Genomic DNA, 26149 nt, shown 5'->3' on the forward strand with positions numbered 1-26149 from the left:
TTTGAGCAAGGTTGCGAAAGCTTCAGCAAAGAAGGAATCAGAAGAAAATATTAAGAAAGCTCTAAGACAGAGATTGGACCACAAGCATTTTGCGTTCGTATCCCCTTTGCCAGTGAGAACTACTCTGCGAGCAAATCTTCGACAAACTCGGCCCTGCCGCCGACGACTCCTGCTTCATGAAAACCTGAAAACCGTATAGAATCCTGCCATCCAAATCTTCAACTTTGCCAAGGCTATCAGCATCAGCCGCCGATCACCGGAGAAGCTCTTCAAGATTCTTGACCTCTACAAAGCCTTGTCCGACCTCTTGCCGTACGTCAACGAGGTAGTTTAATTACTTTCACATTTAATAAGAACATTTTGGTATTTAAAAAAAATACAATAACTGATATCAACATAATGTATATTCCTTTACAGTGACGGACGGTAAGAGGTCTGAATCTAATTTGATAAAATAGAGAAAGTGTTATTATAATAGAGGCATTCTCCAGGGGTGCCGCTGTGAATGACCCTTATTTAAATAGTCTTTTTGGTTTCAAGCTTAGTCAATGAGTTCTGTCAAGTCTTGTCCACACTTATTTTGACACCCCTACAGAGGTAAACAAGTACCCAAATGGATTTATTTCTTTCCAATTGTTCGATCACAATGGCAGAATGTAAAAAATAAAATATGAAATGGTATAACAAATAAATAAAATAAATAATAAAAGAGAGGGTTCCCAACCTAGCAGTGGGAGAGGACTCTCACACGGCACACCAATGGCAGCACAGGGAACAGTATCATCAACATGGGCCCACATGTCAAGGGAGGAGAGAGAAATTATTTATTAAAAAAAAAAAAAAAAAAAAAACCCTGTTAGAAGGCGTATGGAACATTGGCTGCGTGGGAATTTTTTCCCATAATAAGATTCGTTTTCAGATTCAACTCTGATTAGACTGTAATCTGTTTTGATATTCTGCAATGGTTCTCAATGGGGCTTGCGTTTTCAAAATCATTTCTTCATACTCATCTTCAGGGTTTGACAGAGCAACAATGGCCCCTCCAGCTCCTATAGAAGCTTCATCTTCATGCACGACGACTGTTCTGATCACGATGTTCAGATCAAATGTTTGATTACAAGAGAAGAATCCTATAGAGCCAGAGTATATGCCTCTAGAAGAACTTTCAAGAGAATCAATAAGTTCCATTGATCTCAACTTAGGTGCACCAGTCATCGAACCTCCCGGGAATGCGGCTCTAACACAGTCGACTGGGCTCAAATTTTCTTGCTTCTTCCCTCTGATTGTACTCACCAAAGTGTGAACAGTAGCATATGATTCCATCTCCATCAGCTTAGGGACATGTACTGATCCAGGTTCACAGACGCGAGAAAGGTCATTCCTTAGCAGATCAACGATCATTAGATTTTCGGCTTGATCCTTTTCGCTATTGAAGAAACATAATGAAAGAAAGCATGCAAAGGAACCCATGTTAGTAGAATACATTGGTGGAAACAGTTAAATAGTTCTCTCTATCAAACCTACCATAATATTTCCTGAGCATCTAGTAGAAAATCTATTAACTGACTCAGTTTGGTTCGTCTGATTGGAATTTTGGCATGGAATATCTTTTAGGTGATGAACTGTCATATTCTAGTCTAGTTGCCCAGCATGTACTCTTTTAAAACTGTGTATCATTTAATACTGTTGAATGGAATAGTAGTGTTCTGCCAAAGTACATCAACAAGCTATGTAATTGGTACCTTAGGTTATCTCAAATACTTTCAAGCCATTTCTAAACTTTAGAGATGATATTCTGTCAAAAGAGTGCTGATTCAAATGTCAACCATTAAAGATACAAGGTTATAATTTACCTGTGTTGGAGTCGCAGCTTGAGCATTGTGTCTTCCTCCGGAGTTGAACCACGAGCAATGGTTCCCTTAATGGGTTTTGCTTCCAGAATGCCGTTTTTATCCAGCCGTAGGAACCTCTCTGGTGAAGAACAGCAGATGCATAGACTTTCAGTGGCAAAGTTTAGCCATGCAGCATAGGGGGCTGGATTTTTTTCTCGTAAATTAAGGTATAGCTCCAAGCAATCTATGTCCTCAATTTTCTTTCTCATCTGAGTTGTGAGGCATAGCTCATAGCTTTCTCCATCTTTGATGAACCCCAAACACTTCTCAACATCTTTGATGTACTGACCTCTAGATTTCTCTGCGAGGAAGCCTGCATTATGTGGGGTCAACATCACATGCTGTGAGGTCTGCTTCTTCGACTGTCCTGAAGTAAAAAAATTTAGGTCTAGAAGCTTTTTCTCTGCATCCTCCAACCATGATATCGTGCTGCAGCTTTCAAGTTGTGCTGTAGAACCTTCAGGCTGACAGATATCATGTAGAGACAAAATATACACATCATCATAGAGATGATCTGTTACTATAAAGTTGTCGACGAAGAAGAAACTTGCATCTGGTGAGCTTGATTTGTGACGGTTAGATGTTACACCACACTCAACTTTAAGGTTATACCTGCCTTATCGGAATATCAAAATCAGACATCTAAATTTAAGGTTCTGTAGGTAAAATGGCAAAACATAAAGGACTAATGAGACAGAATTGATGATGTTTTCAATACACATACTGTTACTGGGGCCCACAACATCTGCTTGATGCTTTCAATACACGTACTGTTATTGGGGCACACGACATCTAATTCATGCTATTTTTTATCTATTTACTAAAACAACTCACCCTTTTCCCAACTAATCATAGCTGATATTTAGATGCCGTTTGATAACACTCCGTGAGAATGCTTCTGGTGTTCTTCTATTCCGTGGGAATGCAAATAGAACAGAATCGCGTTTGGCACGTCCGGTTCATTTTTGTGTTCTCACGGAATGAACCAGTGAAAAAGAATGGATATAGAATAGATTGCAAGAACACCAAAAAGGTGTTTTGTTTGCTCTTTTCACAACTTAAAGGAACAACTCAAACTTAAAAATTAGAGGTGTTCCCGATAAAAACCTTGACCCCAAAAACACAAAACCTCAAAAGTGGGTGAGGTGCCTTTTCTAATTCATGGAATGCAAGCTCCCTCTCCATTCTTGCCTGCAATTCCATTTCTCCCAAAGGTCTAGCCTGCAAATCGAAAAGCCGAGGCCAGTACCCGCTCAAGTTTTCCCTCATTCCTCCAGCACCACCTCTCTCAGCTCTCCAACACCACTCCTGCTACCACCATGCGCCAGCACCACATGAACCCCTCCCTTCTCTATCACTCATGTATCCCACCACCGCACGACCTCATCGAGAACCAGACCTGCAACCCAATCGCAACCCTTCTCTCCCCCCCGCAAGAACTCCCACTGCACAACTTGCCGTCACCCCTTCCTTCTATCGTGGGTACCCGCAAGCCCCCTTCTACCCCATCACCTGCAAGGCCCCCATCTGAAACCAAACCCTCTCCTCCTCGACCCGAGCCTCTCACCCCGCAAGGCTTCAATGGTTTCATTGATGGTTTCAAAACAGTTATTAATTGAGGTTTTTCTAGTTTGGACTGTTGTTTCATCTATGGCCAAAGACATTTGTGTGGATTTTCTTGGGTCCAACTTTTGTAGCTGTTATCCCTGGTAGTGTTGAGCAATACTTGATGTGTTGGAATCGATATCGACACAAGTGCCAATTTTGGTCGGCCTAGTTGAGTCGCTCACTATTGGTTCATTATTCAGCCTTGGTGGTTCAGATTTGATGGGTCAGGTTTCAATGGTTCCATTTTAGTTCAGCCTTATGTTTAAAATCGGTGTGATCACAGCATGCATATTGGTTCAATGGTTCATTTCTCACCAAAACAATTCTGATTTTCTAATTAGACAAATTAAGAAGTTTTTTGGCCAGCTCTGTTGTACATTTCAGCTGCACTTTATATGAAGACACCAAAGTCTATTAATGATGTCAGCAATCCACTTTGAATAAAGAGATACTTAGTCTCGGCCCAGCTGGAATGATTTGTTTGTTGAGTTGGACAACAAATTTAGTGGACTGGTGAGTCAGTTTCTAGGCTTTGATTCATTACAGCATGCATTATTATTAAAAGGAGGAATCCCAGCCCGATTGATCCGAGAGTTTACAAAGGTTGTACTATGGTTGCTGCTACTGCTGACCAGATTTGAAGAGGATGGAGAAAAACCACTGTTATTAAAGAGGTGTTGCCCACAAAAGTTAAAGAGGTGCTGCCAGACTGCATTTGAAGAAGGATGATAGTGAATGAGCTTGATGCCAATGATTTGCTTCTGGGATTTCTTAATCATATCTTCTATTGCTGTAATTATTGATTTTATTGTTCAGAAGTGAATTTATATAAAGTGCCTGCCAAACGCTGTTTCTGTTTTTTTCCCGTTCTAAGGACATTTCTGAAATAGTTTCACCAAACGCTATTTCTATTCCACCAGAGTATTCTCACAGCTTCAAATCGTAAATGAACACTTCTGTAAAAGAACACTCTAGGAATAGAAGTGTTGAAAAAACGGCCCCTATGATGAATAATTTAATCATAATAAGGTACTTGTTAGGAAACTCCACCAGCTTTTTTTTTGTCAATCCCAAGCCCAGACAAAGGAAAGAGGATTGGTGTGTCAATTCAGCAGCTGGCATTGTAAAAAATTCAGCCAAACCATTTAAATGGATTCTATAGTTGTCATTTTTAAACTTATGGTAGGGCATCCCCCGAAAGTGATGCGATGCACTATGCCCCAGGTGTAGCGCATTGTGAGGAAAGGTTAGCTAGGGTGTCCTGTAAGACGTACCACTTCAGAGCCTGGTTGTGGTGATAAGTGGGCAAGGTTCTCACACCATGGACAAGTGTAGGTAAGAAGTTAGTCCAAAAGCGTAGGACCAGGTTAACATCTTAAAACATAGAATCTAGTGGACAGAGTTTAGAATTGATAGACATAAAGAGATTCTGAGGAGAAGAAATAAAATAGCATGGATACAAGAGACTACATGGAAAGGTAAAAAGTGAAGGAATTAGATGACTATAAACTTTGGTACATTAGGGATAAAAATCAAAGAAATGGGTATAGAGAAAGATTTAAAAATGATGAAGCAGATGTTAAAAGAATTGGTTATAGGATAATATCTATCTGCCTTGTGTCAAGAAAATAGGTAATTAGTGCTTATGCGCCCTAAATAAGATTATATGAAAATACTGAAGAACAATTTAGGTAACACACAGATTAGTTCAAGGAATTAATCAAGGAGAAAAGGTTAGGATATGAGATGATTTAAATGGATATGTTGGAAGAGAGAGTGGAGGACTTGAACGAGTTCAGGATATGGTTTTAGACATAGGAATGAGAGGGGTTTCAATCTTAGATTTTGTCGTGCTTAAGATTTATCAAAAGCAAAGACATGCTTTAAAAAGAGAAGAATATTCATATCCTTTAAAGTGGGAAAAATAGTAGCCAAATAGATTTCTTTCTAACTAAAAGTGTAGATAGGTTAACATGTAAAGATTGTAAGGATATACCAAGTTTAACCACACAACATAAGCTAATAGTCATAGATAATAATTTTAAAATATTGAATTGTAGGAATTGTGAGATTACTAGCCTTGGGATAAGGTGGTGGCATGATGAAGTTCAATCAGCCACTAAGGCTAAGAAATCTAGTTTTAAAACATTACAAGGAGTAGGGATGAGGAAGATTTAAAAAGATATAAAATCGCTAGAAATGAAGCTAAGAAGACAATAGTGAAAGTGAAAACTAAGAAATATGAGGATCTCTATAAAAAATTAGGCACAAAGGAAGTGGAAAAAGATGTATATATATATATACTAGCTGAAATAAGGGGGAGGTAAGAATAGAGATTTCAACTATATTAAATACATTAAAAGTCAATATGATAATGTATTAATAAATGATGATGAAATCAAAGTAAAATGGAAAGCTATTTCTTCAACTTACTAAATGAAAACAATACAAACATAGTGTTTTAAAAAGTATTAATAACCACCAAGAACCAAAAGTCTTAAATATACAGAAAGTTAAGTTGTTTGAAGTAAAGAAATCTTTAAGGAATGCCTTAGGTAAACTAGATGGAATTCCAATAGAGGTGTGGATGAGCTTATAAATTAATATAATAACTTCGCCAAAAAATTTGTTTAATAAGATTATAAAAATAAGAATAATGCCAAATGAATGGAGGAAAAGTATTTTGGTAGAACTGATTTATAAAAATAAATATGATATTCAAAGTTGTAATAATTCTGTATGAATAAAAATTTGGCACTATGAAATTCTAGGAAAGAGTAATTGAAACCCATCTAAGACAAGAAACTAATATTTCGGATAATTAAATTCATTTTATACTAGGATGATCAACAACATAAGCTATTTATTTGTTTAGGAGACTACTGAAAAGATTTAGAGAATGTAAGAAATATCTCCTTGTGATCTTTATTGACTTGGAAAAAGCTTATGAAATAGTCCATTAAAAGTTAATTCGGCAGATGTTGGAGAAGAAAAATGTTTCGAGCAAGATATGCATAGTTATCTAGCGACTAGTGTAATAACTATGGGAGGACAGAGTAGTGAATTCCCAATAACAATTGGATTACATCAAGGATCAACTTTGTGCCCATATTTATATGCAGTAATCATAGATGAGCTGACAAGAAACATTCATGATTAGGTCCTTGGTGTATGCTTTCTGCTAATGATCGTCTTGGTGGATGAAACAAAAACAGAAATAAATGCCAAGTTAGGATTATAGAGATCCAGCTTAGAATCTAGAGGTTTTTAAGATAAATAGAACAAAAACTAAGTATATAGTGAATAACTTCAATAATAATAGTGCTGAAAGTGGGCTAGTGAAAATCAATGATAGGAGATACCAAAATGCGATAATTTTAGGTACCCACGTTCTATCATATATAAATAAGGAATGAAAAAAATTAGGACTAATTTAGGAGTAGCTCCGATACATGATAAGTTAAAGAGATTGTCGTTCGGGGCGGCCCAAAGGCCCTGAACATGTAAAAGGGAGGCCTTTGAATGCTCCGGTAAGGAGCAATGAAATTATTCAGATTACAGAAGCTAAAAGATCCAGGTGTAGACCTAAAATGACCATAAGAGAAGTGTGTGAGGAAAGACATATAGTTAGGCCTAGCACCAAGTAATTCCTGAAATAGAGCCGCTTGGAGAATGAATATCAATGTAGCCAACCCCTTTTAGTTGGAATAAGGCTGCGCTGAGTTCAGTACTAATAAGGTACTTGCTAGGACTACTTTTGGAAATCTGTAAATGGTTTCTTAGGGCAAAGATTCTAGGCTAATTCTTAGAGGCAAGATTGCATTCTTCTTCAGCCCATGAACGGCTTTCTTAAAAGAGTGATTTGTAATTGGTTTGAAGAATATATCATCGTAAGTGCAATCTGCAAAATATTTTGGACTTTTAGAAACTTATATTATTTAGTTAGAACTTCTCTTCCACAATTAATCCAAAAGAAAAAAAAAATGCAACAAATGTTGTTTGGCAGACAATTAACACTAACCTATTTACATGAACTAGCAAAAACAAGTTCAAATTCTTCGTGGAAGATCACATCATGTTAAGGAAGATGGGAACAATCAATGACAAAACCTGATGCATTGGATCTAAACTCTATATGATTGACTTGTTAAATTAGTCAGACAACAAAAGATTGTACCTATGCAAGAGATATATCAGATTTCAGTATTCCATGTTTTTAGAGCTTATTGATAAGAAACAGAATATTAAAATTAACTATGACAGATAATTATACAAAACACACAACTAAAAGAGCCACCCACCCGCTCCCAGGGTTGGCAAAAATCAACCCAACTCATCAACCCACCCACAAGCAGACATTTATTCATGGGTCATATCCATGATCAACCACATAGGGGATTGCAAGTTGGGTATGTATAACCCATCAGATAATGGGATTGGAAGCAATTGGATCACAGTGACTGATTAGAGCCATACAAGGGTCAACCACTAAGGTAAATATATAGCATATTGGTTTGTCCACTTACCCGATGAATCCAATATATCCACCACAAAAGTCAAATGGTAATTCTTCATAATCTTCTCTCTCACAGTGAAATGATTGGAGTTCCTATTACATGCCAACAGAAATATATATTATGAAATTTGACCAAAAGCAATACAATCAGATAACATCTATATGCCCTATTCGGAAATACAAAAATACAAATATGTTAGTACATTTCATATAGATAGACTTCCATGTGTAGTAGTTATTGCATCAGTAAGGAGTAATATAGTGCTAACTGAAAGCTCCCAAAGAAAAATTGAAGGCCTAAATGGATGAAGGTTGAGGTAATGATAAGTGACAACAACTTATGCTTTAACAGTTGATATGACCCTATACACATTGAAATGGTGAAACAAAGTTGATGCAATTGACAGTAACACCTAATATTAGGATAAACATTCCTTAAGTTCCATATTTTCTCATGCACATGAATGCATGCTAATATGCATAGAAGCACATGTACAATAACAAATAAAATTATAATAAGATACATCTTTTCACAAATCATTCTGAAGTTTCCATTTGTAATGTGATTGTATCATTCGTATGAGATATTTAAGCACAATATAACATATACAATTACTATGCTAAACTGAGACAAATCTGTTCGCTACTTTAGGAAGTAAGGGAATCCATGAACCATTTAAATAGTCATACTCCTATTGGTTTCATGGAGTGTCAACAATTTTTTTTTTTTAAATGAGGTGAAGATGTCAACTTGGCTATTCTGTGGGTGGTGGTTGGGGGGGGGTGAATATGCACATAATGCAACAGTATTTGAAGACAAGTTTTGGTCACCAATTTCATAATCAATTAGATCAATGTCCCAAGATGATTATCTGCATATTTAAATGATGTATAGAGTGAACGTTGAGCAATTAAACAATCAAAATATAAACAAAATTAGCTTAGCTGAGTTGAGGATGTTGAGATGCATGAGTGGTAAAACAATATATATATAGCAGGTTACCCTGGGATCTTATGTGCTATAGCAGGATTTTAACCGTAGGATTTGATCAACTTGAATAAAACCGTTGGATCGAGAGAAGATATCCAAACTTTCAATCCACTGTTGCTACACCTTCCCTCTTTCTCTCACCTCTTCCCGCTACCCTTTGCAACTGACCAATGACGCTGCTTGACCTGAAATCTTGACTACCATGTCCAGCCTGCAAACGGCTGCATCTCCTTTCCATTTCTCTCCCTCTCCCTGCCCTACGGTGGATCTCCCTCCCTGCCCTTGCTGTTTAGTTTCAATTCTGTCAATCCCTTCCCTTCATAGCTCTCAAATTCTTCTGCCCTCCTCCTGCTGCTCCCACCTCTTCAGCCTTTACGGTAAGCTAGATAGAGTTGGAATATTTATGCAGCCTCTACGCTAGGTCAAACTCCCAAGAAAGTGCTACAGAAGAAAATCTAAAAAAAAAAAAAAAAACCAATTTAGGTGAGGAGAGAGTGGCAGAGGGGATTAGCAGAAAGCTGTAGGGGAGGGGGTTTGCATCGGCCCATCCGGTGATGATGCTAGAACTGGAGTCAGAACTTACAACGCCGACCTCGCATGTGCCGTTGTTGGTGAAGAGTGAAAACATGTTCTTTTGGAGTCGCTCCTACAGCCACATACCCTGCGGCACCCTGTTTTGAAGTTCTGTTGCAGCAGCATTCTATCCCTCATATCTTTCAATCTCCCTCACATATCTGTTCTTCCATTACTGTGCTCATCTAATGGTTAGTCCGCAAACAGAACCAACGGAAATAGAGGAGGCGACCGGGCCAGAGAGAGAGAGAGAGAGGGCAGCGGGGGATTGGCGTATTTTTTGGAAGGGAAGCGGAGAGACCGAGAGGAAGGGGAAAGGTAGAAGAAGAAGAGAAAAGAAGACTAGAGCGATGGTATTGATTAGGTTTTGTAAGAGAACGCTTATAAACGGTTGAAATCTTTTATTTTTCATCTTGACAGTCACTAGACGCTAGTATACCTTATTCTTAGGTAATCAGCTAGCATACCCAGCCCTTTCCCATATATATATGAAACGAACACAATAGCGGTGATCTAGGAGTAGGTCCAATTAGGGGAAAGTTGAGTCATTTGATATCACACGGACGTGTGCTATTGCTACAAAGCTCCAATTGCAATGGCAAGTAGGAGTGATATGGTTCAAATTAGAGTAAAAAAAGATTCAGCCTAAATGACTTTGAGAGAAGTAACACCACATATGGCCCTGAATAGAGTTGAATGGCACATCAGGATTTGTGTAGTTGGTCCTATTTAGCTTGGATAAGGGCTTAGATGAGTTGAGTATTTTAGTACTTCAATTGAAAACCTGAATTTCAAGTAAAACATGATAAATGTGCCAATATCTTGCAGTCAAACAAGACTTCTTTTGGCTAAAGGTACCCCAAAGATATCACTCAAGGGTAACAAAGTATAACAGATTCTCCACCTGCACACCCCCCCCCCCAAATTTTTTTTGACACAGTTTCTGTGAGAAGTTAGAACCAGGGTAGACCATTAATCAAAATGAAGTACATTGCATTAACACTCCTTAAACCAATATCACAATGTCAAGTGCTTTTATTCAAGTACAAGTCCAAAAAGAGGATCATGAACAATATGACTAATCAAATACCTTGTCCAGAAAATCAAGAAAACCATCTTTTAAATATATGCTTCTCAAAAAACCTTGAGAATCCTTGATCGATAGATTACCTCCACATTTAGCAGTTGTATCACTGAAAAGAAGCAGAAACCACTTATATAAGAATATCTACAACCTCTTTACTGCTAAGATAAAAACAAAAAGTGCAAGGTCTTTTGGGCAGCTCATCCATGAGCCTTTCCTTGAGAAGCCAGCAAGTCTCTGCTACGTGCAGGCATGATCTGCAACTCCCACCATTAGATATCATATGCCCTTATTTATTCAAAATTTTCCCTTGAATTTCATCTTCTTTTTTTCCCCTTACAATTTGTATAAAACTTGACTTCTTTATGAATTTTGAATGCTTCATTCCACCATGTGGATGTAGCCATCTCAGTTTGGCTGAAAATTGACCTGTGAAATGGAGCGTCCTACTTTCCCACAAAAGTAGGCCCCCACTTAATCGGCTGTGAGGCGTTGACAGATATTAGGACTACATAGGGAGGCTTCCCTCCACTCACCAGCACACATTCCTCATACATACAAAGAGGAAGCACATTCAAACAAAGGTATTTTGTTCTCAGCTACTATTTATTAATTGTAAACAGGCCCTGCTCATTGCTATAAAACTGCTACAGCTCCTCAATAGATCAAGACCCAAACAAAATATTTATTTGTGACCTTCAATTCCATTCCCATATTCACCGTTCTTATTCCACAAATTTAAGCTCCTCAAACACAACCAATGTCATTATATCAAAATGGGCTTTAGAAGGTACCACCCATGGCCTGGAGGTAAGGTCTCCCAGCTGTTGATTGCAGAGACCCTGGATCTAATCCTTCCTCATATGGGGGTGAGAGGTGAGAGGGGATTAGGTTGGGGGTTTATGGAGGTGAGAGGTGAGAGGTGAGAGGTGAGAGGGGATTAGGTTGGGGGTTTATGGGATATGAGTGAATTATCCTTCTTCTAAAGGAAAAAAAAGGTCTGCAAGTTATGGCCCATTTAAGAGCTGGCTCTTCAATTTAGTATGTCAGATGAACAGGGTACACACAAAGGGGATGCTTTGTCCATCAAAGAGAAAAATTGTATCCCAAGAAACACAAATTCATTACAATGTATCACAACATTTAACACAAACCTTTGATCTGACAGCTTAAAAGTGACTTGCTTCCATAAAGGTCCACCTTTGCCTCCCATAAATGAAAAGCGTGCTCTATTCTAGATGTACAGAAAAAGGGATTAAGCAATAAAAATTCCAATAGCCACATGAAAAAAGTACAGGCTTCATAAAAGAACAGTTACCATAATTGCATCCAGGTCAAAATTAATGGCATGATTCATTGTGTGTGTGTGTGCCCCCTAAAGAGAGAGAAACGGGTGGTATTCCAAATAGTAATAAAAATAGAATTTCTTCCTCACATAATGAAAAAATTTAACCATACCATGCGAAGAATCATTCAAAAAAAAATGAGAAAAGAAAAGAAAACTACTTTGACCACCGCTGGACCAAAGTTTCTTGGGGAAAAACGAAGAGAAACTCGAAGAGTTCTTCCAAGCAACCTCAAAGTTTAGGAACTTCAAAGCCAAAGATGGATAATTTTTTTTTAGACAAAACCATTTATCCCCTTATGCACCAAGATTCTGCATCTTATACAAGTTCTCATTTCAAGCCTCACACATATAAACTCTTATCCTGTCACTTAAGGTTCATTTCCACGTAAGAAACCATGGAAAACGCATGATTAACTTGTTTGGATGGGACTAACTGTCAAAATAGGCGATGAAGGCCTACAAAGATATCTGATCATATACAGAGCTTCAAGTTGAATTTAACCAGCGATGGTGGAAATTGGGAAGTGTAAAAGCCCTTGACGAGGAAATAGTAGTGTAGTACAAATGTCCATTCAAATTAGTGGAGGTTTCTATGTCTTGCGATTTCAATTGAACAAGGATGATGAGGCAATTCTTCAACCCAAATCTGCGAGTTCAATGGTCACAGAGCCAAGATACAGAAACTGAAGCCAATGTTCTATAAGGTCATCAGGAACAGTAGGAGAAAATGAAATGTGAACCTTCTCAGCCTATCTCCTCCATTTGTGGTGTAACAGTGACTTTTGGTCATAGAATGAGCATGTGAGGTTTGTTAAGGTTGATAGCAGACATGACTGTCGTGTCTGCTTGTGTAAATCTGATCGGTTGATTCGAAGGTCGAAATAAGAAAGCAACATATGGGAGTTACATTTTGTTATTCAAGATACTGACAGTGCTTTTCATCTGGAGATCAAAATGGGAAATGAGGGTGAGATAGATAGGTGTGGGCCATCTGGCAACCAGCCAGGTCTGGGCCTGTTGAGCTAGGCTCTTGAAGCACATGCCTAGCTAGAAGGCATGAACCTGACCATTAATTAAGTGCATAGGCATGGCCAACGATAGTAAATATGGATATGGTAAAAAAGGGATACGGATATAGTCAGGTATTAGTTGAACCTAAAATCCAATGATACTTCTAAAAATTCAGCTGAAAAAGAAAGGGATACAATAGGAACTTGGGAGCACAAATATGGGGATATTCAGTGTATAGATGACATGTTCACCATCCAATCAGCGTAATAATAACATAAAATATCAATTTATCAAAAGAGAGCACACCCAAGTCTGTTAAAAATTAAAAAAATAACTCAATCAATCCCAATGGCTCATTTTACAAGCCACCATCTCATTACTTGATAACTAAACCAATATAATAAAAGTTTACAAGGGGCATGGTGGAGAGCAGCATTTTTTACCAACCCAATCCTGCCATTATGCCTGTTGAGAAGAGCAGAGAAATAAAGAAAGCATAAAAAAATAAACCAACTGACCAAATAAACCTATACGGCATACACACATCTTAAGATAATCTCCCAAAGCATTTTCAGCAGATGTGTTGATCCAGTAACCTAGTTGAACCCCAGAAATCAGCAATGGACTGGGAGTCCACTTCCACCAACTTAATCTCTTAAATAAAACAACAGTTGGAACCCTTTATTCAGAAGAAATTTACTTCTAGGAGAAATGAGCATATAGCTTTTTGAGAGAGTATTAAGGGTTTAACTTGCGCTAGCTAAGATGGATAGAGAGGACCCAGCAGCGCCTATTTCAGTCCATTGTCATATTGCAACTTTAACAAGTGAGTTAGAAGGTCCCAGTTAAATTGATCACATGAGTGGGACAGCTACTGCTACAAAGGTGGAAGCTTTTACACTGGTGTTAGCTCTTGATAAAGCTTTAACTCTTGAACTGCTTAAAAGGAAAACTGATCGTAATCCTCTTTTAGTTGAAAATACAGGACGGCCCAATGCCTGAAATTAGGGATATGACTTCTTATTAGTTTTATTGACTTCACCCACTTTAACAATAGAGGTTCTTCTCTCTTTTTTTTGGTGGTGGGGGGCAGGCTTGGGGCTCAATTTCTGCCATAGTATATGTTATTATAGTACATGTTATTCTTCTTCTCCCACGATCATTAGCTGTTAGGGTTTGACTCTACCAAAAGCAATAGGATGTTTGAAATACAAAATCCTAGTCTGTCATGTGACAGAAAGGTTTGTATGACATTCAAAAAATAATAAAATTTTCTGTTTTCACTAGGAAAAATATCTTTTTTGGTCCACACTCATTGACAAGTATTAAAATATGGAAGTTCAAGAGTGCAAGCGAAAATTCATAAATTGCAAGTACAGGTACATATACGCACATGAACACATGCATGCACATAACTGCAAGCTAGAAAGACACCTGTTCTATTGAAGAACTGTCCAACCAAAATGTGTTTTCTGCCTTCTGATTTCCAAACAGTTGACAGAATATATTTCTGGTGCCACCAACTTGACTAGCCAGACCATTAAGTTTCTTCCACTTCAATGTCAAGAATCTAGCTCCAATCCTTTCATGTGCAAGCATTACTGTATTGTACATAGTGAAAGGATTCCTTCCATTTGCTTTCTTTGCTATAAGGTCAACATTAGGCATTTTTTTGAACAGTTGATTTTCATGAGACACCTGCATCCATGCTAAAGGAAGTTTATCTCTAAGTTAAACAGAAAAAACGGCACTACCATAGGAGGGGGCAAGGAAAAAAGAAGACAGAAGGTAATCGCTGGGCTATCTTCTAGAGAGGGCTCTATGAAGTCATTAACTGAGCCAAACATTCCCAGATTGAATGAGACTTGTTACCCACGGGGTTTCGCTCAGACATTGCTCATGATGAAACCCAAACATTACCAGATTGAATGAGGTTTGTTATCCATGGGGTTTCTCTTAGACCTGGCTCATGATGAAACCAAGGGCCGGTTATGCAACTTCCAAGTCAAGAGTCTCATGATCCGAGATTGAGCTCAGACTCAGCACACATTACCATGGCTTGTTGACAGTCAAACTCTTGGGTTAGAGCCAATAAAGTTCGCATTTAGTAGGGTCTGGATCAAAAGTACCAATCAATTTCCCATACAACAAAACATAGGTTGATCATCCCTAAAGATCAAATAACAAGCATCTTAAAGTGCAAATGAATTAACCGGTGACAGCCAGCCCGAAAGTAGTTTGGATAGATAATGATCAACCCAGGAAGAAACTAGCACACAAAAATATTCCAAGTTTTGTCTCTCTAGAAATAGCTCCTGTTTACCACTACTGTGAACCTTTCTTTCATTAATTGGGGATGACCTCAACCAGTAATCTTCCGTTATCTTCTTGAAGTTCTCAAATATTTGCCTTCCACAAGAGGTAGCAACACTCTCGGGATGAAACTGAAGGTCAAGAAAAATACCACAATATTAAAAAAGACAGACAAGTGAAAGTGGAGAAAGCATTAAGTATTGAGCATTCAACATACCTGCACACCATAATGAGGCCTGGCTAAGTGCATAATGCCCATAACGACTTTTCCATCTCCCATTCCTCTGGAATTCTTGGAAGCCCAAGAGCATGATGTCTTTATATTAGTTGAAAAATAATCAACAAAAGCATTGGGAATAACATTAGAGTCCTGGGCATCAACAAAAGAAAGTGTGTCCCTAGAAGTGGTCCAAGCAATAGGAATGAGTTCCTCTGGAAGTGAATCAGCATCTATTACTAGGGAATGATATCGCACAACCTGCAAAAAGTTACAATCAACAGGAGTAAGGGTCATTCATGATCCTCATATTCAGCCTATATTTCCATAGTGATTGCAACCCATAATTGTTGAGAAACCACTTTAAGTGCTCTTGCTCAAATATGCCTCAAATTTATGAAGATCTTACAATTAACTAGTGTTGAGGTTGACGTATCGGGATTAGCGCTAATCTGAGGACCCAATACCCGATAGGGGCCTTTTGGTCCTATCGGGTTCCTTTTTTGCTTCTAGGGTTTTATCCTTATGTAAGGGGTAGTCTTGTAATTTTGGTTTTTTGTTTTAGGCTATTAATATAACATAATAACCTGCTATTGGTATTATTCTGGACTGATCGCAGGCTGCTCTGTTTTGGACTGCTATCGGCTTCATCTTCTTCTCTCATTCTTCTTTCTCTTCTCTTCTTCTCTTTTCTGGTTTCTGGTTTTGGTTACAAGGTTTAATATTGCAACAACTAGATTGAGAAAAATGATATGGAAGTAATTAATGTTGTGACAATAAAGAAAACTCCCATGCAGCTTCCACTTTTCTGATCAACTCACATGTGAGGAGTCTAAAATCGAGATGCTATTTCCCAACATCTTCTTGAGAAACAATCTTAATGCTGTTCTCTAGCCTTAACCCTTCAGCATTATACAAGGCGCTAGAGATTTTAAAAATCATCCATCTTTTAATTCTCTTCAGCATCAGTATAATTTCTTGCAGCACAAATTAATCATATGAAAAATCAAAAGTTAAAAAAGGATTATCCTATGCAAAAATCATACAAAATCTTCTAAACTTATTAATAAATTGCAGTAAAATTTGAACTTCTACAAAGTGCAGTAACAGTTTGTACATGCAAAGGTAAAAGGTAAATATTGTCCAGCCATAGAAGAGGTGCTAAATGAAAAGCTTCCTTGCTGTAATTTTACATCAGTTATACAATTGTTCTCTTTTTCTATAATCAGTTTTTCTCCTTTTTAGCTCCTCAGGTCTTTACCATGAAACCACACCCCCCAAAAAAAAAAATACATACACACACACATCAAAACCAGTATAAATGTATTCAGAAATGCCTCCCATATCCTCCTGTAGGGTGATTTCTTAAGCTTGAGATCACTACATATGATGCATGCAATTTTTATGGAAAATAGGAAGTAAATAGGTATTGCATTGATAACAAAATATATTGTCAGGAAACTAAACACATACATTTAGAGCATTTAAGAAAAAGAAATTTGAACTCAATGGCAGCATGATTTTATTTTATTTTATTTTTCCTGGTGGAAGATTTGATATTTTAAAAACCATGTAAAGAAAGGGCCATAGCCAGTGGAAGTCCTGCTTTCGCAGGGTCATGAGAGAAGTGGATTGGAAACGGCCCTAACTTTTGGGCATTCTTGTACAAAGAGGCCACTCTTAGACTTGAACCCACGTCTTCATCTGACACCTGAGCTTTTTACCATGAAAAGTGACTGCCCCTAATATTGAAAATTGAAATCCATGTGCAAATTTAAACTTTTTCTTCCATATGAAGGCCAAAAGAACAGCTCACCTTGAATCCGGAATTTCTGCCAGAAGGGATGCCATTGAAAAGACCACCTCCAATGTGCTCAATTTCACTACATGCCAATGAACAGATGATGGAATGAGATACCAACATCTTTTACCTAAACAAAACCAGATACTAATAAATCAAAATAAACCAATTAACCCCAAGAACACCAAAACAAAAATTGATTGTTTCATAGTAAGAATTTAAGATACCTCAAACGTCCATGGACTGGTTCAGGCGCATGGACAACTCGAGCACCATTCACATATCCTAAAGCCTGTGAGGTGGGAATTCACAAGGATCAATCGTGTGAAACTACAAAAAGATTGCAATACAAGTATACAACTAATAAAACCTCATATCTGTTATCAACGCAAAGGACTCACTTCCCCACAAGATCAGTCTGATAAAAAAAATAACTGATAACTTAAATATATAGTAGCCTGTATGTTCCAAAATTCTGCAGCTAGTGTCCATCTGATTCAGCAATTACTCAAATCAGGATTCGGTAAATGGAAATTCTCTAGATGAGCTATCCCTCTTCAAAATTAACAATTACAAGTTACAACTTCTCACAAAATAGTGAACTTATCAAGAACTAACTTTTTTTCTCTACGATAGACAGCACAGCATCTAGGAGCAGAATCAGTTATACAGTGGCAACAGTAATACAATCATGGTGCAAGCGGTAATAGTAATTGGAAAACAATATGGAGCTGTAGTCAGAGAGGCAATCAACTAAAAGATAAACAATACCTGGTGACCAAGGCAAACACCCAAAATTGGAATGTCCTTGCACTCAAGCAGCAGCCTCAGACATATTCCTGTAAAGATCAAATCAACACATCAACATCATGAGAAAAAAAATCGAAAAGCAAGAAAAACAGTAATGTAGTTGAAACAAAGAACACTTCATAATGTCCCAAATCACTAACAACCACAAGACTCACGTACATGTGTCCCACATGTAAGGTTCCACCAAAGAGATCCGCCACAGATCAGGCCTACCATGTGCTTTAGGAAGGTGAAATTGGTACAGAACCCTCCAAATGAAGGTCAAAGAAATTAGGAAGTCACGAACTTTCTACTTGCTCTAATTTTGTCCCGGTGTCCATTTTAGTGCATTTTGGGCCCTAATGAAATGAAAGCATGTAAGAAATCAAAGAAAATACCATATCAATCTGATCTTTCAGCAATATGGGGAGTTGGGGAACATTTGAAAGCATAGTTGTCAAAGTGTTGCCTAGGCAACACCTTAGGCATCAAGGCACCTTGGGTGCCTTTGTCGCCCAAGCAGGCGCCTTGGTCATATTGGTCACCTTGCGTTCAGGACCCCTCCAACACTTTGGGTCGCCTAGACTTTGTGACAACTGACAATTATGTTTGAAAGTTTTCACACGATTACATTTACATATTGAAGCCTCTATATCAGTTTAACTGAAGTCTACTCAGCTGTTGGATTTTCCTTTTTTTTCCTTTTTCTTTTCTTCTTCTTCTTCTTCTTCTTCTTCTTCTTCTTCTTCTTCTTCTTCTTCTTCTTCTTCTTTTTGGGAAAAATACAGTTCTGGATTTGCTTAGTTTTATTTACTTTAACCTAACTTATGGTAAACCCTTTTGATTCTAAACATTCCTTCTATTGTTCAAAGTTAGCATTTACCTCCCTCTAATCTCAAAATAATCAGTGGACAACTGACACCAGGCCAGGGACCTCCTGTGTATACTGAGTGAACTCAACCTTAACCAATGCAAAGAGATAGTAAACTCAATTGAACCCCTGGCGGAAACATATTGAGATAAGAACTCCTTGACTTTCCCCACTTTTAATGGTCATTCACCGAAGGAGGTGCAGATTCCACGAATTTGACTTGGACATATTGACCACACTTGCAACCTAAAATACTAAAACTACGGATCATTACCAAAAAAAATTAAGAATAATATAACAACTATATATTAAATGTTATTTCCTTACCTATATCTGCAGGACATTCCGGTGATCCAGGGCCAGGTGATATGACAATATTATCAAAAGCCTTCTCTTCATATAACTGATGCTGAATATACTCCCAGGTCCACTCATCATTACGCACCACCACTGGAGGTACTGAAGCAAAAAAGAAAAGAAAAGATGAAAGTGACAAAAAATAAAGCCACAAACCCATCTTTAAATAAGCATCTAACCCAAGTGACAATGACATCTTTTTACCAATCAAACTATAAAGATTAATCACTTGTTTGTCAAAACAGCACATCAAACTGGCTGGGCACCTGCAGGCTGCTTGCCAGGTGGCCTGCGGTCTCCCAACCACATGAGAAATATAAAGAGACTGCTGCACTGTGATGGCCGGGGGCAAGGCCTTCCTACTGGCCAGCAGCCGTGACTGTTGGTCAGAGGTTTGCCAAAAAAAATTAGGATGCATGTTAAAACAGAACAAACTTCGCATTCTCAAGCCTGTATTGCATTACCATGCTTTGATACCAATTATTCATGGCAGGGAATGCCTGACAAAAATTTTGCACCCTTGCACCACAGAACAAGCAATACAAGTTTGAACAAATACAAATAAAATGGGTTTAGGGTTACTTCAAAACCCAAAGTGCAGGTTTTCTAGGGGATTACAACCCCTAAACTCGCTAATCTGCATGGGCAACAAAGATCAACGCAGTAGAGACGTTCTTCCCGAATTAGGATTTTAAAACCTAGATCTCAAAACCTGAAGACATGAAAGAGGCAGCCACAATTTCTAGGGAAATCTAAAACCCTGAAAATCATGGACTATGCAGTTTTTCGTACCTCTCTCTCCTCCCTAGCTACCTTATAGTCTCTCATGCTGAGTGCGCTAGCCAAGTGGTGTGAACCTACCCCACTGAGGTTGCACTAGGTCAGTCTAACTCGTCCACAGTATTTAATTATTTAACCCAGTAAATAACACTAATTTATAATAAGTGTAACAACAGTTGGAAAAAAACATGTAAGCCCCTAAGTGGTAAAATTCATTACATTTAAGTCCCTCCACTTTAACTATATCGCATGACAGACTCCCGGGTATAGAAAATGCAACCATTGAAAATGCTAATCTGTCAAACCAGCCAGTACATAACCATGACTGGATACTAAACATTTTTTTTTATTTGATTATTTAATAATCATATTTAAATGCATTTGCAAATAATTTACAAACTACCACAAAACTCGAAACTTTGTCAACTCATTGTCAGTAAATTCTCTCAAGATATTCTCCCTAAGCAGGAAGTGGATTCCAAGTCTAGCATCTCCTCCACTTACAAATACAAATCATGAATCTAGCCTACAGAAATATAGCTAGCGTAGGCATCAAGCATTGACACACCAAGATGCACAAAGTATACCTTCCAGGCTCAATACCTCTCACGTATGGGGACAAAAATAACTATCAGAGAGCCTTGTTGCATAAATGCCTAACGGTGATCCATACAAGACTCTCACAATGTTCATGTCCAACACACATACAATATGAATGCTCATATCCATGACTTGGAGTCACAATCAGAATATACAATGTGACAACCCTATGAATAGTATGCTCAGTATTGTCCCTAGTTGTGGAAACTTTAAGGTATAACCTTAGGACAACACATTGCACATAATATGATAATGCAAATTAACTTTAGTTAGCATGCCTAAAAAGACATATATCCAACACATCACATTGATTCCTTGAGTCTACAAAACTGGAGACCCAGTTTTTTCAAGCCGAGGATAGTTGACGCAAATAAAACAAAGAATTCGGCTTATTTTTATGAAAATAAGCCTTGGGTTGGATTATGTATGTGTTAGACCTTTAATCCAATGGGTTTTCTTTTTAATAGGCCACTTTAATTGGCCATGGATAGAAGGTACGAATATGGGATTTACTTTCTTAGTTTAGTTTGGATTGTTTTGTTACTATATTTCTATTGTTAATTTCTTTAATTGTAAAGGTTGGGTAGTCTTTTGTCTGAATAGAACTCCTCTTCCTAGTTTGGATATAGTTTTTAGTCATATGGGACACCAACAACAACAACTAAGCCTTTTCCCAACTAAATGGGGTGGCTACACGGATCTGCGATAGGGTAAAATAAAAGAAAAGGATAAATAAAGAGTCAAGGCAACACCGCAAGAACATCCCACTTACAAGCAATCTACTACACAAATCTTTACCCTCCAAACAGATCTATTTGCATACATACTAGAGTGAAGACTGAGCTTCTGCATGTCTTTCCTTACATCTTCTATGCCCTAGCTCTTTTAGCTCCTTCCATTTGGATCTAAATACACCTCCTTACTGAGGCATCTTAAGGCCTCCGTTGAACATGGCCATACCACCTTAGTGACATTCTAGAAGTTTGTCCTCAATTGGTGCAACTCCCAAATCAGCTCGAACCCAATCGCTCCTTACCCTATCTTTCCTAGTTTTACCGTACATCCATCTCAACATCCTCATCTCTGCAACACTCAGCTTATCAAAATTACGTTTCTTGACTGCCCAACATTCCGCCCCATACATCATAGCCGGTCTCACAATAGTTCTATAGAACTTCCCTTTTAAGCTTTAAAAAAGGCGTCGATCACACAATACTCTAGACATCCTTCTCTACTTCATCAATCCTACTTTAATTCTATTAGAGACACCATCCTCTATATCTTCTTCCTTATTTATGGTTGACTCCATATATCTAAAATGGTCTCTTTGCGATATCTCTCTCTCTCCTCTATTTTCACTGCTCACTGCTTCATTATCCGACCTTGTGCGACTAAAGTTACACACCACATACTCCGTTTTTGTATGGCTTGTCTTAAGACCTCTCGACTCTAAGGTACATCTCCATAATTCCAACTTATCGTTAATCCTTGCAACTATCTCATCCACTAGAACAATATCATCTGCAAATAGCATACACCACAAAACCTCCCCCCGAATGTCCTTGGTTAAATCATCCATGATAAGCGTAAACAGATAAGGGATTAAAGTAGATCCTTGATGTAACCCAATTATAATTAGGAACTCACTACCTTGACCTCCCACAGTTTTCACACTCGTCACCACGCCCTTGTACATATCTTTAATTAAATCCACATATTTGCTTGACACCCCTCTCTTCTCCAAAACATGCCAGATTAACTCCCTCGGTACTCTGTCGTAGGCTTTCTCTAGGTCAATGAAGACCATATGAAGATCCTTCTTGTAGGCTCTAGATTTTTCCATAAGCCTCCATGGTAATTAAATAGCGTCAATGAGGTAGAATTTTAGTCATGTGGAACACCTATCCGTACTTTGGATAGAATTTCCTACTACTTTCCTATTTCAGCTTCTACATAAGTATTGTAAGGCTTCACAAGCCCGACAGTTTTGCTATTAATTATTGGCTTATGTATCCATATGTTCTGTGAAATTCCAAAGAGTGCAAAAGGATGCAGAGCAACCCTGATGAGATGCTAAGGTAGTGTTGATGGAATTTTCGTCTAGTTCCAGGTGAGATGCTTAGTTCATAGCCATCTATCATTCTTCCATTCTCCTACTCTATTCAACATTAATCACGTTAGTATTTTCTGAGTCTTTTTCCTTCAAGATCCTGAGCATGCTATAAAACTGGAAATCTCTGTTTCTTTCATAATACTGCTGAGAATACAATTCTGATTTCAGATCTTATTATTGGAACTTATTCCGAGTTTTTCATGGTTTCCAATCCTGATCTTCATATCAGATCATAAAAGTGCTATTCTGTTAGGATTTCTGAATTATAAAACCTGTTGTTACTGCTATCCGGTTACTATTTAAATCCCAGTTTCAGATCCTAAGGCCAGAATATTATTCTGTTTTTGAATTTAATTTTTTCTGATCTACTGTTATTTAATCTCAAATTGTTTATTTTCTGTTCTGGTGTTGATCACTGCCCTCGATTTGCTGTCCCGGAGAAGTCCTAATCCAACTAGGATTCTTATGAAACTTGAGATCAGACCTTGGATTAAGTTCAGTATCTGTTAGTTTGTTCCTATACCTGAATAGAGTAATCCATTGAGTTTTAGTCTAAATCAGAATCCAGATGTTTATGTTTAATTGTGGTCACTTCTACTTCACTGTGATTCTGGTTTGTTACTGTGTTTCTAATCCTAAACTTTTAGGCTTCTAGAAACCCATCAGTTGGTTTGCCTGTTTCCACATTAGTTGACTAGGAGTATAATTTGGTAAATCCATCATCTCACACAAAATTTTCATGCACTTGATCCTAAATGAATGATCCTAGACCAAACAGAAATCCTCTTGCTCATCTAGGTCATCCAATTAAGTAATGTGAAAATCCGACTTTGAATTATCATATTGAGCAGGATAGGTAAATTCCATATTTCTCTTTTGTCACTGGAGCTACTCACTAAACAAGCACATTACCTGGATGTACAGTGACAAAACTAATCAAATGATTGTGTGTCCAGATATACGTTTAGTCTCAATAAAATCAAGAAAGCGTAAATATATATATATATATATATATATATTCAAAACTAAAGTCAAATCCCAACACCTGGGCCTGTATCCAAACCAAGGATTTTGAGTAGGACATGTTTCCCAGTCCAACAAAAAAAAGGAATAAAAGCTTTGTTTCTTGTTAGGAGTAGCAATGCACTGGCAACAAGAATAGGCTGAGGCAGCTTTAGGGATTGTAGTAATAATCTGAGTGTCACATGATGTAGACTATATTAAGCAACAAAATGCAAGCATGCACAACCAGATCCTCAGAGCAATGAGTGAACATTTCATGATCGTCATTGATCAGAAACTCAAAACAAATACTCTTCTAATTCCAAACATAATATGAAGAAATGAAATAACATGGATATCAATAAGTCACGGTACAGAGAATGTGTGCAAGTGGGAGAGAGAGAGACGGACAGACAGACTTACCTCCATTTATGACAGACAATTCATGGTAGACATTGTAAGTGTAACTATCATAATTGTCAATCAACAACGTCCTCACGACTTTGCACCTTAGATTTGCCTCATCCCCTGGATGCTTCTTTACCACACTCGATTCTTGTAATGATCCAATTACCAAATGAGGAGAGACCCCAACCTTTCTATCATCACAATTCAAAACTTGAAGCTGACCTTGCTTAGAGAAACAACCAAGCCGTCCCACAGTTCTGGATATTGGTAGTTTCTCATCTGTGCTCTGTAAACCCGTGGAAAATGGGGATGGGATCACATATGATGGTGAGACCAAACCAAAATTCATCTCTATCTTCAGAGGTAAATGATGAATTGATCAGAGATACCGCTACTGCCTCTATACTTTCTGGAAATAGCAACATCATCCAGTGAGACATGCCTTAAAAACTTCCTGCTGACAATGCTATATCAATCATGCCAACATAATTCGAGTACTATTATGAATAAAAGGTTATTTATTAGACGAATATTTTTTACTGAAAATAGCCATTTTGATTAAAATAGATTAACAGGGTTCAAAAATTCAAGTAATATTCCACAACATAAAACTAATAAAAGACAAGTATTGTTGGTGAGTTAAAGAAGAAACACCCAGTGACAAGGGGAGGGAACACAAAAAACCTTTTAGCATCAACCTGTATGAAGGTATAAGACTCCGAAGCGCACATTTTTGGGACAGAGGAAGCTACTTAAGATTCAATATTGCAGATGGCCCTTCCATAAACATTAAACAATAACAAAACAGCTTGTGTGAGCTGTAAAGGAGAGATCTTAAAGAGAAACGCTTTGTAACCATACGAAACGCAAGACAGTTGGTGGTTAGTGGGTGAATCCGCGAAGACAAGTTTCGAACACAGGGTACGTAGATATAACAAACTCAATGAAACCAAATTTCCAACTGGGTATCCATCTACACACAAACTGTAACTGATTTTCCTCTTCATTTGTCAATAATCAATTCTGGAGCATTTTATCAAACATAAATAAGCATAGACCAATAAAAGCAGAAAATAACCAGTACCCATCATTTCTTCACAACAGTTTCCTCCCTGTTTCAAACTACACATGCAAAACATAACTTAAAATCCACAAAAATCAATCTGGGTTTCACTTTGCATGCAAATGGATGAAAAACAAGTTTTCTCTGAGAACCCATTTGGTTTACGTTGATGGGTGCCAATAAAAACAATGAACCAAGATAAACAAGCAAGCAAGCAATCAAATCCAACCCATTCCATTCTTTCTTGGATCAACAAATCAGAAAATCTCACCTACCAACAGAAGAGATGGATCCGGGTTAACAGCTTTACCGTAAATGTACAGAGAAGGGAGGAAGGGTTTGGAAACGTGAATCAATATCTATATATAGCCTCAATTTCTCCCACTTTTTTCAATGGTGAAGACCGGTGAACGACATATAGATCCACCTTGTCGTTGCATATACGTACAGATTCAGTAAGAAAGATTGTACATGCGGGGTCTCTTTTAAACCCTCAGATTCGATACCATTAAAAGCGATATGAAAAGCTACTGACATTTTCCGTTCTCGTTGTTGTACTTTATTGAAGAAATGATCCCCACGTGTAAGAATCTTTATACAGTTTGCTCTTCGTGACAGCCTCTTCTCCGTGACACGCGGATCTCTCTTGGATACCAACCGTTAGATGTTTTATCCCGCCGGCCCTCAACAAAAATCCTTTGCGAGGGGCGGTGAGTGGCAGTGAACACCAGTCGGCTGGGTGCATATATCAGTGCATTTCCAATCGTTGAATATTCACTATCATTCACCACCAACCACAGAGGATTTGAATC

The 26149-nt window shown here is 37.9% G+C and overlaps 1 protein-coding gene across 10 annotated transcripts; it reads right to left on the reverse strand.

Annotated features, from left to right (window-relative positions):
- Window positions 1–594: 594 nt before the first annotated feature.
- On the reverse strand, window positions 595–26105 carry LOC122076904 (aminodeoxychorismate synthase, chloroplastic). 10 transcript variants are annotated; one of them, XM_042642530.1, is made up of 14 exons: window positions 25873–26105; window positions 24290–24683; window positions 19342–19473; window positions 18126–18193; window positions 17582–17646; window positions 17370–17436; window positions 15554–15814; window positions 15237–15467; window positions 14458–14721; window positions 11819–11898; window positions 10671–10773; window positions 8027–8109; window positions 1854–2504; window positions 595–1426 (listed from the first exon to the last, which is right to left on the reverse strand). In XM_042642530.1, exons 2-14 carry the CDS (start codon window positions 24621–24623, stop codon window positions 922–924), a joined length of 2844 nt encoding a protein of 947 aa, XP_042498464.1. In that variant the 5' UTR covers window positions 24624–24683; window positions 25873–26105; the 3' UTR covers window positions 595–921. The 10 variants fall into 10 exon arrangements, with proteins under 10 accessions (XP_042498464.1, XP_042498461.1, XP_042498460.1 ...); XM_042642527.1 differs by lacking the exon at window positions 25873–26105 and adding an exon at window positions 25648–25861; XM_042642526.1 differs by lacking the exon at window positions 25873–26105 and adding an exon at window positions 25613–25861.
- Window positions 26106–26149: the final 44 nt, after the last annotated feature.

This window comes from Macadamia integrifolia, chromosome 4 (assembly GCF_013358625.1).
Source record: "Macadamia integrifolia cultivar HAES 741 chromosome 4, SCU_Mint_v3, whole genome shotgun sequence".
Lineage (NCBI taxonomy): Eukaryota > Viridiplantae > Streptophyta > Magnoliopsida > Proteales > Proteaceae > Macadamia > Macadamia integrifolia.

Excerpts from the sequence above, each read along its gene's own strand:
- LOC122076904 (XM_042642530.1), bottom strand. The coding sequence starts at position 24,623 with ATGAATTTTGGTTTGGTCTCACCATCATATGTGATCCCATCCCCATTT. Across the intron at positions 15,468-15,553 it reads GGCCTCATTATGGTGTGCAG|TTTCATCCCGAGAGTGTTGC; the intron begins GTATGTTGAATG and ends CTTGACCTTCAG. Across the intron at positions 1,427-1,853 it reads AAGCTGCGACTCCAACACAG|CGAAAAGGATCAAGCCGAAA; the intron begins GTAAATTATAAC and ends TTTCTTCAATAG.